Source organism: Pristiophorus japonicus, chromosome 5, assembly GCF_044704955.1.
Source record: "Pristiophorus japonicus isolate sPriJap1 chromosome 5, sPriJap1.hap1, whole genome shotgun sequence".
Lineage (NCBI taxonomy): Eukaryota > Metazoa > Chordata > Chondrichthyes > Pristiophoridae > Pristiophorus > Pristiophorus japonicus.
The window spans coordinates 145,984,967-145,999,051 of record NC_091981.1 but is presented as its reverse complement, the minus strand read 5'-3'; the positions used below and the strand labels follow the sequence as shown (position 1 = coordinate 145,999,051).

The 14,085-nt window shown below is 41.5% G+C and overlaps 1 protein-coding gene across 3 annotated transcripts in view; it reads right to left on the bottom strand.

Annotated features, from left to right (window-relative positions):
- dgkb (diacylglycerol kinase, beta) overlaps positions 1 to 14,085 on the bottom strand; it is a 1,139,682-nt gene that overhangs the window by 481,575 nt on the left and 644,022 nt on the right. For all 3 annotated transcript variants that reach the window (XM_070881012.1, XM_070881013.1, XM_070881014.1), the window contains exon 17: positions 6,837 to 6,901. In XM_070881012.1, coding sequence (XP_070737113.1) covers positions 6,837 to 6,901 — 65 coding nt within the window. The remainder of the gene's footprint in view (positions 1 to 6,836; positions 6,902 to 14,085) is intronic.

Below are 14,085 nucleotides of genomic sequence, written 5' to 3'. Positions count from 1 at the left end.
CTACTGCTACTATTAAAACAGGCAAGCGCTGAAACTGATCCTTGTATTTCATCGGTATGGTGATTTGTTCTACAACAGGAATTTGCTTTCTTGAGTAGCCTTGCAGCTCTATCTTTGACTTCTCCAGTAGAAAATCACTCAACTTGTCGAGATATAAGCCCAGAAATTCCCACCTCCCCGGGTCCGTACGGAGTGTCTACGGACCTGGGACGGCATCGGAAAAGCCAATTTTCAGCGCACAATGTGCATGAGCAGAAAACTGACTTTTCTGATCTGTCAAGCTTGACAGATCATCCGCATCTCGAGAGCGAGGACATTTGCAAGGGCAAGATTCTGGATTTACCCATATCTTGCCCAGCAAATGTCCTCAAAACTCTTGCGCTTGATAAAAGCAGGCGTATAGCCTACTTTTACAGGTGTAAGAGTTTTAAAACACACTGAAAACATACAAAATAAAATTTAAAATACACATTTTATTTTTAAAAATCCTGCCCACTAAGTTAAATTTATTTTAAACCATAATTAAAAAAACTTTGTAAAAACTCGGAATTCTTTTTTCTCTAAGATATTTATTAACTTTAATTTCAATTAATTTTAATTATGTGAGACGTGTTTTTTATTTTCTAATTGGTGTTATTGTGTTTTTGTTTTTTTCTCAATTAATAGCAATGAGAACTCGTAGATACGGAGTTCTCATTGCTATTAATTGAGAATACTGTACCTGATTGATTGAGCAGTCACACGTGACTGCATCTTCTGCGTGGGAACCTCAAGGACGGGAGCGTGCTTCGCAGCGCGGGAAGAGAAGGCCTCCCCACCGGAATCCAGGGCACCTCTGAGACCACCAGGTAAATTCGTAAAAATTCTCCAGTCGGAGGCAATTGCCCGCGGGAAGCCTCCGACCGGAATTTCAAGGCCATAGTGATTCCGGTACTACGCTAATAGATGCAACCCCCAGTGTCGATGTGTCGATTTCCATGGGTATCCTGGTTCATGCAACGTCTACTTGGATGACAATATTTCGTGAATCGTTGTTCGATACCCTCGTGCTCCTGATGATGTGTATCTCCAGAACCTCCTCATCCTGTTGCTTCTCTTCAATGCTATGTAGTCTCTGGCGATTTCTACTTATGGCTTTGAAAGTTGATTTACTCTTCAGTTGGCATGCCTTTGCAAGATGCCCAGTTTTCTTGAAGAAGAAACACTCTGCCTTCACATATGGACAGCTTTGAGCAATGTGTTGTCCTAGGCACCGATAGCATGACTTCAATGCTCTGTTACCATTTTGCTGAGACCTTGGGGCCCAACTGCCTTTTACTTCTAACCTGCAAGCGATTTACCTCGGTTGGCTGACGACTGGAAATGGCACGAAATTCTCTGAAGTAATGGTTGGCCATATCCATTGACATAGCAGTCTGACAAGCAAAATCAAAAGTAAAGTTAGGGGTTGTCAACAACTTTCTTCTGATTGCTTCATTTTGCATTCCACAAACAAAGCGGTCACGCAATGCTCGGTCCTGAAAGGTTCCAAAATTAGAGTGAATGGATAGCTTTTTTAAAGCTACAATGTACTCACTGATACTCTCTTTATGTAATTGATCTCATTTTCCAAAATGGTAACTTTCAGCAATTTCCAGGGCACAGGACTGTAGCGCTAGAATCTCAGTCAGTGGCTTGTTCTTTGGCTTGACAGGAACAAGCACATTTTTCAGGGTTTCATACACCTCAGGGCCTGCTTCAGTCAAGAAAATAGCCCGTTTCCATTCTAAAACCACCTGCATACGGGTTTTATCATCGGGGACTTCGATGATATTATTTGCAGTGAAAAACATTTCTAGCCACTCCACCTGTGCTCCGAAAGTCTCTCGGTCACAATGGAACTCACACAAGCAGCCTATTATTCCCATAGGCACAGCCATCTGGACTCCAAGTTCAGCCAAATGTGCTTGGAATTTACCTTGGATTTTTAGCTGTTCTGCGAAACAAAGAACCTCTCTAAATCGCACTGTTGGTTGGCTGGATCATCCACCAACAAAAATTTCAGCTAGGGAATCTGTTCATCTTATCCTACGTCGCCAATGTGATATCTTCTTTACGACATCGGAAACACACAGACTACAATGTGGCTCTACCAAAAACTGGTCACATGACCCTTTTATTATTATGCAACAGCAGTTGCATTACAACAATAGTCCACTAGGTGGAGCAGTAGTCCACTAGATGTAGCTATATTACACATTGGCTTCAAATCCCTCAATACATTAAATTTAAAATTGCCTTACCCATCTTTAAATCCGTCCATGGTTTTGTTCCATTCTACCTCTGCAATCTCCTCTAGCCCTATATCCTTCGTAAAAACTCCACTTCTTTGACTCCACCTCCTGTGCATTATCTCCCTCCCCAAATAGCGCTAGAGCCTTCAGCCAATTTGATTCTATTCTCTGGGACTTTGTCCTTAAACCTTTCCATCTCTCCTCTTCTATCTCTATCTATCTTTGAAAACTTTCTCAAAACCCATTTCTCTAAGGATGCTTTACAGCACCTTCCTAATTTCTCCCTTCCTAGTTTGGGATTTGTTTGCTTGTGAAGTGCCTTGGAACATTTATTTATTTATATTAAAAGGTATTATTTAAATACAAGTTAAGCATCTGACAATGTTAGTGTTTTAAGGTTTTAAGGTTTCATATAAATCCAGATTTATTGGAATACTTTCACATTTGCCCAGTGCCAATTCAAATTAATGTGGATTTTAACTTACGCATTTTAGACAGTTCCAGTAAGTGTGGGTCCAGGTTTTTTTTAAATAGGTAATGTGACTCAAAATAGCAAAACAAAACCTAAATAACTAATATAATGGAAGCTGAGACTGAATTTCTGTTACAGATTTTGAAAACAAAAATTCTGATCTAAAACTATCTGGATTTGCCAAACAACACTCATCATTGCAAAGAAATAATGTAGAATTAAAAGTAAAAAATTGACATTTAAGCCATGGAGCTAGGCAAACAAAATGCATGTTACATTAATTTCAATGAAAATTACTTTAAAAATGGGTTTATAGTTTAATAGTTACAAACAAAAGGATGCAACAGTATTTAAGAAACAACCCAACCAATGATCTCTAGGTCGGATAAGAAAGACAATCAGTTCAGCAGCAGGATCTGGAAGCTGAGATCTTATCATTCTGTTCTTAAACACATGCTGGCTGCTTAATCCTGAAACTTGAAAATTGCTACATGGTTCACAATGATACCAAATGCTATGTAAATTCGGGTTTTGGGAGCCATCGCTTTTCATATATGCCAGACTTGTGGAAATTTAACTTGAATGAAAGATAAGATGAAAATGAATAAATACAATCAATACCATATGCTGTGTTTCGCAGCAGGTCTAAATATGCCCCATAGTTAAATGATGGTGTTGATCGCAAGAAGGAACAGAGTATGGGGTAAGAGGAAGTTTCAGAGCAACTTTCACTGACGAGAAAGGTATTTCTATCTTACGAATACCTCAGATGCTTCTAAACTGAGGTCTTTTACACTTACAAACATCACTGTGATATTTTGTACAGTTTTCATCTGTAATATATCATTATAAAATTGGAAGTTCTCATTGATACGTGGGACATTCAACAGTTTTTTCTTAGTAACATTGCATCGTAACAGCATATGTTACAACCTATTAGAGGATTCTGTCAGGTACTTCACTGCCTCTACAGAAGTGAGTAATCATGGCAAAACTACATTTTGTTAAAAATAACTAATACTAATAATTTCTCGGCACTTTCAGTTATAAAACAGTTGCAATATGTATCTCTGTATCACACCATATTTATATAACACCTATCAGCACACTGAAAACTCACAGCTCTATTGCACATATGCAGTCAAAACAGGTTCCCTTTGTAATTGAGTGCAGTATTAAAGAGTGCAGGAGTCCAAACAGCTGCCTGTGGGACACATGCAGTCTGTGTGCCCTGTCAATTGGACTCTCCAGGAATATAAGCCCTTGAAGCCTAAGCAATATCGCTATGAACAGTCAGAAAGGGCAGTTTTAAAGCAGATAAATTCCAAATCATATCACCATTAGTATCAGCACTTGCGATACATATAAATTAATGGGAACATCAATTTAAATTTCAGAGAAACAATATTACAAAACTGCGCTTATTAAAGCATCATATTGTGAATTTGGGCACATGTTCACCAAGATTTTCTGTCCATCAAGTTTAATGGATAGAAAGTTATAGAGAGTGCGTAACCAAATTACTGCTATGTGTTCCTGTCGAGTGAGGCTGTTCACTAGGAGCATAGCTTTGTAAAATTGGACTTTGTATCTCTCCTCTGAGGTTCCATGGTTTTCAACCATTTGACCCATGAACACAACAATCTTGGACAACCCTGTCATACAGCAACACCACTCCTTAATGGACTACTATCGCCAGGAGGAAGGGAAATAAGAGTGATAATTAAAATGGGAGGCATGTATGTTTGGACAGCAGGAACCGCAATGACGAAGAAAGCTGTAGCCTTAATGGGTTTAGCAGCAGGAAGGGTTGCTAGATTCACAGATACATCCATGGCTGCTTCACTGGCTGAAGTAAGGGACCCCTCGGACTGCATGTATGAGGAAAATGTTGAATGTAATGTACCCTAATTGATATGTATTCCAGTATGTGAATTGTGACATTCGGATTGTACTGTAATGTACCTTTAAAAATGTTATGAATATTGTATAAATTTGAAACAAATAAAAGGCTAGAATGCGAAGACTGTTGGGGAGCGGAGGTGCATAACGAAGGTGGCTCAGGCCAGACGGAGGTTGCTGAAGCAGTGAGTATAACCTCCACCATCCCAAGAACTATCATATGCAGGAAGAGGTTCAATGATCTCACGAGGAACATAGGAACAGGAATAGGCCATTTAGCCCCTCAAGCCTGTTCTGTCATTCAGTGAGATTATGGCTGATCTGTGAACTAATTCCATATACCCGCTTTTGTCCCATATCCCTTAATACGTTTGGTGGCCATGGTAAGCCAGTATACATCCTGTACAATTGATAGAGGCTTCACTCACATTTTTACCTCTCATGCTTTCTCTGAAATATGCAATAGTGAACCTCTGGAAATAGTGAAACACTATGATAGCTCACCACTCACATTGCCTGCCACAAGGATTTCTGTTAGTCTTGAAAGACTAAAGATTTAAAGGTTTCATCATCATGGGACACATCCGCTCATATGGGTCCATAGCCACTCACATTCGCTTAATCTTATGTTTTCTCCTTAGAAAAGAAAAATGTGTACTTAACCAACCCCAAAGAAATGCATCTGGGGAAGAAACACCACTCTTGAAAATCCTGATGAGTAAACTTTATAGATGATAGGTAAACAGACAGAAGAGGTTGTGGGAGACAGCTCGGTGGCAAGTGAAGTAAAGTCCCGGTCCTGCAACACCTCGATTTAACACCTGCATATATCTCACGTTGTACATGTGGAGACTCCAGTTCTCAATGGAGGCCATGACAGCAGACTTGACAACACAATTCTGTTATAGACTAACTTTAGTGCTGGATGGTTCTTAAGAAGTACCTAAATTACAGTATGGCATGCGTTCACTGCTTGTAAGAAAACATTCCAGGGTGATCAGCAACCAGAATAACCTGATTGGCTGCACCTGCCAAGACGTTGCAAAACATTTCTATGGCGTGGCCTAATGGATAAGGCGTCTGACTTTGGTTATAACCGCAAAGTTATCAAAAGATTGCAGTTTCGAGTCCTGCCTCGGTCAACTTAACTCGCTGCGTGAAATTTTATCCTAAAAGAGTTTCTATGGGTTCAAACAACCATTGTGGTGAACTGTCTTCATAGGCTATTGGTCTGCGAGAGGCAGATACAAAGCTGTTCCATCTGCTGCAATCTGATGCGGGATAGGGCTGGAGACAGCTAATGACAGTACTGGTCAGCCACAACCTCAAGCTAGCTCCCACCTCCTTGCATGCCATGTGGACCTACTGGAATGGTGCCCTGGAGTGGTAACAAGAAACACCCTCCTCACAACATCATTCACCACGATGTCTACTTCAGCAACCACAAAACTAGGGCTTGGATATTGGACTGTTACATCACTTTCTTGCAGACTCTGTTTCATGCCTTTACCTTGCGTTTCCTTTAACTTAATTTTTGCCTATGCTTCTTCAGCCTCGGCAAAGGCTACCAAAGGGGCTGCAGTGGCTTTTGAACCCTTGCAAAGGCTGCAAGGCTTTTTTGGGTTCCTATTCTGCCACTTCAATTTAAATGTTTGCATCCCTTTAAATTTCACCAGAATCACAATTTTCCAATCCCACTACTAGGCTGCTCTATGCACAGACCCAAACATGTATCTAAAACTATGAATAATTATGAAATGAGCTGACCGTGGAAATCTGCACACTACACTTCAAGTGAATTGTACACTTGGTTCGAGCTATTGGTTACAAAACTGCATATATATTGGAAAATCTAGCCTCTAATGTCTGAGGCACAAATGTGCAGATTACATTACCTTTAAACAATGCAGGGGAATAAATAGTTTGTATGTATTGTCATTGTTTCTCTTGTACAGATGTGCAATACATTTTCCACCTCCAAAGAGTTTAAACTTTCCCTCAGAGCTTACAGAGAAGATTCAGAATTGATGTTATCAAAAACTGTGTATATTTGCACATAATAAATAATACATTAATTAGTTTTAAGTCTACAATGTAAATATAAAGACGCATGATTATCAAATGGCTCATTTCAATATGAATCCTTGTTATTGGGATAATGTTGCACTACAGGTCATGGGTTATCTTACCTACTGTTGAACTTTTCAGGGTGTTTTTCTCGCATGATATGGAATCTGTGGGCTATTGATGCATCCTAAAAGAAAAGCAAGGGAGAAAATAAAATCAATAATTTTTAACTGCAAATGCTAATATCAAAGTTAATAAAGTACATTTTCCACAATAGAAAAGAAAATTGGGCGGAGTGTTAAATGGGCTGTCGATTCGCTATTGCCCGTTTTGCGCCATCACCCAATGTGAATTTCACCCCTGTGTACACAATCACTGAATGGCTCAATAAACTTACATGTGTACCAGTGTTTCAATCTTGCATTTTGTTTAACCGACAAGATATAATCTTAATAGTTACGCGAGAATGGGTGTAAATCACTGGATTACTGTCTAAATGTTGGCGTGCCAGGAATAGGAAGGTCAACATTATCATATTCAGTGTAGAAACTAAAATGTCTACTTTTCCTTGTGCAAGTGTGACAACACCATTGCAGGGAACTAAACTCTGATTCCAGTTAGGAAACTTAGCTCCTAATTTCACCATTACAGCACAACAGGGTCGAAATTCAGGTGCACCAGAAAGCTGGCGCACCTATGAGTTTTGGAGTGGTACTTACCGCTGGAACTCCTGATACGGTATGTAGATCCATTTTCAGGACTTTAAAATTTTTTCAAAGTCCCACAGGAAATGGATCATAATGGGGGTGGGCCTTAGACTCAAAACCAGGCTGACTGGCTGAAAATGGGTCGGTCGGGGCCTCCGCCACTGTCAATCAGCGGTGGAGTCATGGTGACATCACAGCGCGTGTGCATCACCACGCTCTCAACCCTCCGTTAAAGGGGAGAAATGTTATCATTTTTTTATCTTTGGTCACTGGGCTACCAGGTAGGGTTTCGGATGAGCCAGCAGCCTGGCTCGCAAGAGGGGGTGCCAGGCTGCCCGCTGGCATCCCAGCCGAACTCGGGGGCAGTGTTTTGCCGGCCAATCGGCATGTCAGCCAGCAAAAAATGTTTTCATTGCGGCCACGGCAGTGGGCCCTGCCCTTTAAAGGCCACCGTGCTGCACTCAGTGTGGAGATGGTGCATGACAGAAAAACCTGTTGGAGGCACCGTGCGGCAGGGAATTGACGATTGCAGCTGAATATCGATAGCGGGACTGACCTATCAAGAAAGACTGGATCAACTGGGCTTGTATTCACTGGAGTTCAGAAGAATGAGAGGGGACCTCATAGAAACATATAAAATTCTGACGGGGTTAGACAGGTTAGATGCAGGAAGAATGTTCCCAATGTTGGGGAAGTCCAGAACCAGGGGTCACAGTCTAAGGATAAGGGGTAAGCCATTTAGGACCGAGATGCGGAGGAACTTCTTCACCCAGAGAGTGGTGAACCTGTGGAATTCTCTACCACAGAAAGTTGTTGAGGCCAATTCACTAAATATATTCAAAAAGGAGTTGGATGAGGTCCTTACTGCTAGGGGGATCAAGGGGTATGGCGAGAAAGCAGGAATGGGGTACTGAAGTTGAATGTTCAGCCATGAACTCATTGAATGGCGGTGCAGGCTAGAAGGGCCGAATGGCCTACTCCTGCACCTATTTTCTATGTTTCTATGATAGGTAAGTATTTTTATTGAATAAAATTGGCAGTGCAACCACTTGGCCGGGATGGGATTCAGGCCAAAAAATCCCCAACCTGAATTTAGGTAGGGTCAGCCAGTTGACCCCAAAGCAGAGACCTTGAATTTCGGCCCCAACATGTTCTCAGTTTATCTTCAACTACAAGCTCAGGTGTTTTCCATCTATTGCAACCATGAAAGGTACAGGTGATATTGACAATTAACTACTTAGACTGATTTCCCTCTCCCCTGCTCGTCCCTCCCGCCTCCCACAAACATCCCCCAGCCGCCCACCCCGCCCCCACCACCAACATAAGTCGGGCAGTGCATTCAACATCTGACTATTGTGCAACTGAACCCAGATGAATTTCCAGATCAAAGCTTATTTTCATGGTCTGGCCTGTCCCGGGGACATTAAAATGTTCCTGCGAATGGGCAAGCACCTGAGATCGAGGGTCAAGGAAACATGTCCACTGCTGTAGGCCTGCAGGAGGGCTAATTTCAACTGGCTTTTCTGCGGGATCTTCTGGAAACTGTCAAAATCAGTATCCGTGTGGCCTCCAGCTCTGCTGCTCCTACTTGCTGGCCTATTACAATTCCCAGCTTACCTGTCAGGAGCTTCCAGAAGGTTGCTGACAGCCCATTTTCACAACCTCCAATCAGGGGAGAGTGGCCACAACCTCCAAAGCTTGCCTTCTGTGGACACTCCTGTTCTGTGACCGCCAAGTAGAAACCCAGGAAAATGGTATGGGAAGTGTTTTGTTATCACTCCCACACCAGTTTCAATTGAAATACTCTTGCCTACACAGCCAGATGCCCCAGGAAATGACTGTCTGTGTAAAGGGAATGGAGACCTGACGTAACCAGTCTCCACTTCAATTTGTTCTGTCTGACACTCCCAAATCAGGTGCTCATGGCGCATTAAGTGGAAGAAAATCAACCCCTTTAAATCTGATCTGTGTTCTGATAATCTCTATTGACAACTGAATATTGGGCAGCATGTCATTAGAAGATGTAACTATTGTAAAAAGAGTGTGAATATATAAAGCTTTTAACTCCTTATACATTCGTGCAACAGATCAGGTGAGAATGCATAGCTGCCTTTGTATGCTGATAACAAATTAGTCTCTGTACATATAACTATTTTCATGAACAATCTTTGGACATATCGCAACAGAAACATGCAGAAATCTAATCAATTCCTTTTTACACCCTCCAATTTTTCTTACAATTTTTTCTCCAGAGAATTAATAATTTACCCCCCCCCCCCCCTCTATTCCCATTTCCCTATGATTTTAATTTTTGTAATTATGTGTAGGTAAATTTTAACCATGTAAATGTAGCCAAGTAAAGAATCCTACTAGTGCAGAACACATTATGCAAACCTTAAGATATGAAGTGTGTTATGTACAAAACATAGCATTAAACAGGAGGCTGAACAAAACAAAGCATTCTGGGTGATCGGCCTGAAGCTACAATAAATGTTTTTCTTTCACCTGTCACAATTTGTATCCATCAAAACTGCAACCTTTTTGGAATTCTGTAGGATTATGTATAGTTGAAAGATTGCATCAATGTAATTTAATCAACCAACAAAGCTGACTAAATTGTGAGTTAAGCACCCGAATCCGGTTGCATGTTTTCAGCTCCTATTGCAGGTCTCATCCAGCCTCCTCCTGTGTATAAATACAATTATTACTATTCAGAATCGCACTAGATTTTTGGCTAAATAGCAGTTTTCAGTTTTTCCTTCCCCACTTCCACCACCACCACCACCTGCAGTAATGGGAATAGATCTATGCATATTATTACACAAAGTTAAGAACTTGGTGCCGATCAATCAGATATCATGTTAGATTCAAGGAGTCAGTAGTTTTTGTAAGCAAAGTGTGAAGATTCAGAATGTTACAATTCCCTGGACAACCATAGGTATATGCATCATTAGGTTTTACAGGAGGAAGTAACTAATTTGTATAGATAGTATAATCAGAGGTGAGGGCAACTCCACGTGACTTCTGAATCTTCTGCCAAGGGATTATTAGTAGCATATAATCCCCGAGATACTGCAGTTAGCAATAAGTAATTTGTGAGACCTTTGACCTTTAGTTGGTTTGTAGTCCATGTAGTACACTCAATGCATATGTGTGCGTGATAGAGAGAGGATTCTCCAGTCTTCACTACCAAATTAACACTTAATGGTTTGTCGGCAGTATATTTTCTCATCAGGAAATCTGGACTGAGAGCTATACCTAGTTCTCATCTCTGTTTGGTATGAATTACACAGGGCTAAATTATATAATAATGAACTGTATGAATAGAGTTTGTAATACACAAAAAGTCCCAATTTTGCAAGACTGACAAAATTGAGGCTACAGTCAAAGAAGCCACAGAACTCCTCACATACAACAACTTGCATTTATATCGTGCCTTTAATGTAGTATAACATCCCAAGTCACTCAGACACAGCCTTAGGTTAAGAAGTCGGCCAAGTACACCTTATAGGGCGAATAAGGGGAAATACAGGCATAATGGATTAAATCACATCAAAATACACACCAACAGCAAGGAGCGCTGGTCTTGCTGAATTTTATGAGGCAAACCCATCCCTTTCATTTGAATAGGATCCCTTGCCCTTAAAAGGGAAAACAGTTTTTGTGGTGCAAATAAACGTTTGGTGTTGAAAAGAATGGATGCAAAGAGTAATGTGAGCAAAACTGCCCTGTTTACTGACTACACGAAAGGGAGCAACCTGTATCATAGAAACATAGAAAATAGGTGCAGGAGTAGCCATTCGGCCCTTCGAGCCTGCACCACCATTCAATAAGATCATGGCTGATCAATCACCTCAGCACACCTTTCCTGCTTTCTCTCCATACCCCTTGATCCCTTTAACCGTAAGGGCCGTATCTAATTCCCTCTTGAATATACCCAACGAACTGGCATCAACAACTCTCTGCGGTAGAGAATTCCACAGGTTAACAACTCTCTGAGTGAAGAAGTTTCTCCTCATCTCAGTCCTAAATGGCCTATCCCTTATCTGGACTTCCCCAACATCGGGAACATTCTTCCTGCATCTAACTTGTCCAGTCCCGTCAGAATTTTATATGTTTCTATGAGAACCCCTCTCATCATTCTAAACTACAGTGAATACAAGCCCAGTCGATCCAGTCTCTCCTCATATATCAATCCTGCCATCCCGGGAACCAGTCTGGTGAACCTTCACTGCACTCCTCAATAGCAAGAACGTCCTTCCTCAGATTAGGAGACCAAAACTGAACACAATATTCCAGGTGAGGCCTTACCAAGGCCCTGTACAACTGCAGTAAGACCTCCCTGCTCCTTTACTCAAATCCCCTAGCTATGAAGGCCAACATACCATTTGCCTTCTTCACTGCCTGCTGTACCTGCATGCCAACTTTCAATGACTAATGTACCATGAGATCCAGGACTCATTGCACCTCCCCTTTTCCTAATCTGCCGCCATTCAGATAATATTCTGCCTTCGTGTTTTTGCCACCAAAGTGGATAACCTCACATTTATTCACATTATACTGCATCTGCCATGCATTTGCCCACTCACCTAACCTGTCCAAGTCACCCTGCAGCCTCTTAGCATCCTCCTCACAGCTCACATCGCCACCCAGTTTAGTGTCATCTGCAAACTTGGAGATATTACACTCAATTCCTTCATCTAAATCATTGATGTATATTGTAAATACTGGGGTCCCAGCACTGGGCCCTGCGGCACCCCACGAGTCACTGCCTACCATTCTGAAAAGGACCCGTTTATTCCGACTCTCTGCTTCCTGTCTGCCAACCAGTTCTCTATCCACGTCAGTACATTACCCCTAATACCATGTGCTTTAATTTTGCACATCAATCTCTTGTGTGGGACCTTGTCAAATGCCTTTTGAAAGTCCAAATACACCACATCCACTGGTTCTCCCTTGTCCACTCTACTTGTTACATCCTTAAAAAATTCCAGAAGATTTGTCAAGCATGACTTCCCTTTCATAAATCCATGCTGACTTGGACCAATCCTGTCACTGCTTTCCAAATGCGCTGCTATTTCATCTTTAATAATTGATTCCAACATTTTGCCCACTACTGATGTCAGGCTAACCAGTCTATAATTCCCCGTTTTCTCTCTCCCTCCTTTTTAAAAAAGTGGTGTTTAATTAGGAGGGGGAAAATAGAGTATGAGAGGAAGCTTGCTGGGAACATAAAAACTGACTGCAAAAGCTTCTACAGATATGTGAAGAGAAAAAGATTAGTGAAGACAAACGTAGGTCCCTTGCAGTCAGATTCAGGTGAATTTATAATGGGGAACAAAGAAATGGCAGACCAGTTACCTCCAGTCCATAGGAACTGACCCAGATTTGATAGACTGTTGGAAAATGATCACCAATGCATCCACTATTTCTAGAGCCACTTCCTTAAGTACTCTGGGATGCAGACTATCAGGCCCGGGGGTTTATCGGCCTTCAATCCCATCAATTTCCTTAACACAATTTCCCACCTAATAAGGATTTTCTTCAGTTCCTCCTTCTCACTAGAGCCACGACCCTCTAGTATTTTCGGAAGGTTATTTGTGTCTTCCTTCGTGAAGACAGAAACAAAGTATTTGTTCAACTGGTCCGCCATTTCTTTGTTCCCCATTATAAATTCACCTGAATCTGACTGCAAGGGACCTACGTTTGTCTTCACTAATCTTTTTCTCTTCACATATCTATAGAAGCTTTTGCAGTCAGTTTTTATATTCCCAGCAAGCTTCCTCTCATACTCTATTTTCCCCCTCCTAATTAAACCCATTGTCCTCCTCTGCTGAATTCTAAATTTCTCCCAGTACTCAGGTTTACTGCTTTTTCTGGCTAATTTATAAGCCTCTTCCTTGGATTTAACACTTCAACAATTGTACATCCCTTGTTAGCCACAGTTGAGCCACCTTCCCCGTTGTATTTTTACTCCAGACAGGGATGTACAATTGTTGAAGTTCATCCATGTGATCTTTAAATGTTTGCCATTGCCTATTCACCGTCAACCCTTTAAGTATCATTCGCCAGTCTATTCTAGCCAATTCACGTCTCATACCATCGAAGTTACCTTTCCTTAAGTTCAGGATTCTAGTCTCTGAATTAACTGTATCACTCTCCATCTTAATAAAGAATTCTACCATATTATGGTCACTCTTCCCCAAGGGGCCTCGCACAACAAGATTGCTAATTAGTCCTTTCTCATTACACATCACCGAGTCCAGGATGGCCAGCCCTCCAGTTGGTTCCTCGACATATTGGTCTAGAAAGCCATCCCTAATACACTCCAGGAAATCCTCCTCCACTGTATTGCTACCAGCTTGGTTAGCCCAATCTATATGTAGATTAAAGCCGCCCATGATAACTGCTGTACCTTTATTGCACGCATCCCAAATTTCTTGTTTGATGCTATCCCCAACCTCACTACTACTGTTTGGTGGTCTGTACACAACTCCCACTAGCGTTTTCTGCCCTTTGGTATTCCGCAGATCCACCCATACAGATTCCACATCATCCAAGCTCATGTTCTTCTTTACTATTGTGTTAATTTCCTCTTTAACCAGCAACACGACCCCACCTCCTTTTCCTTTCTGTCTATCCTTCCTGAATGTTCTTCATGGCC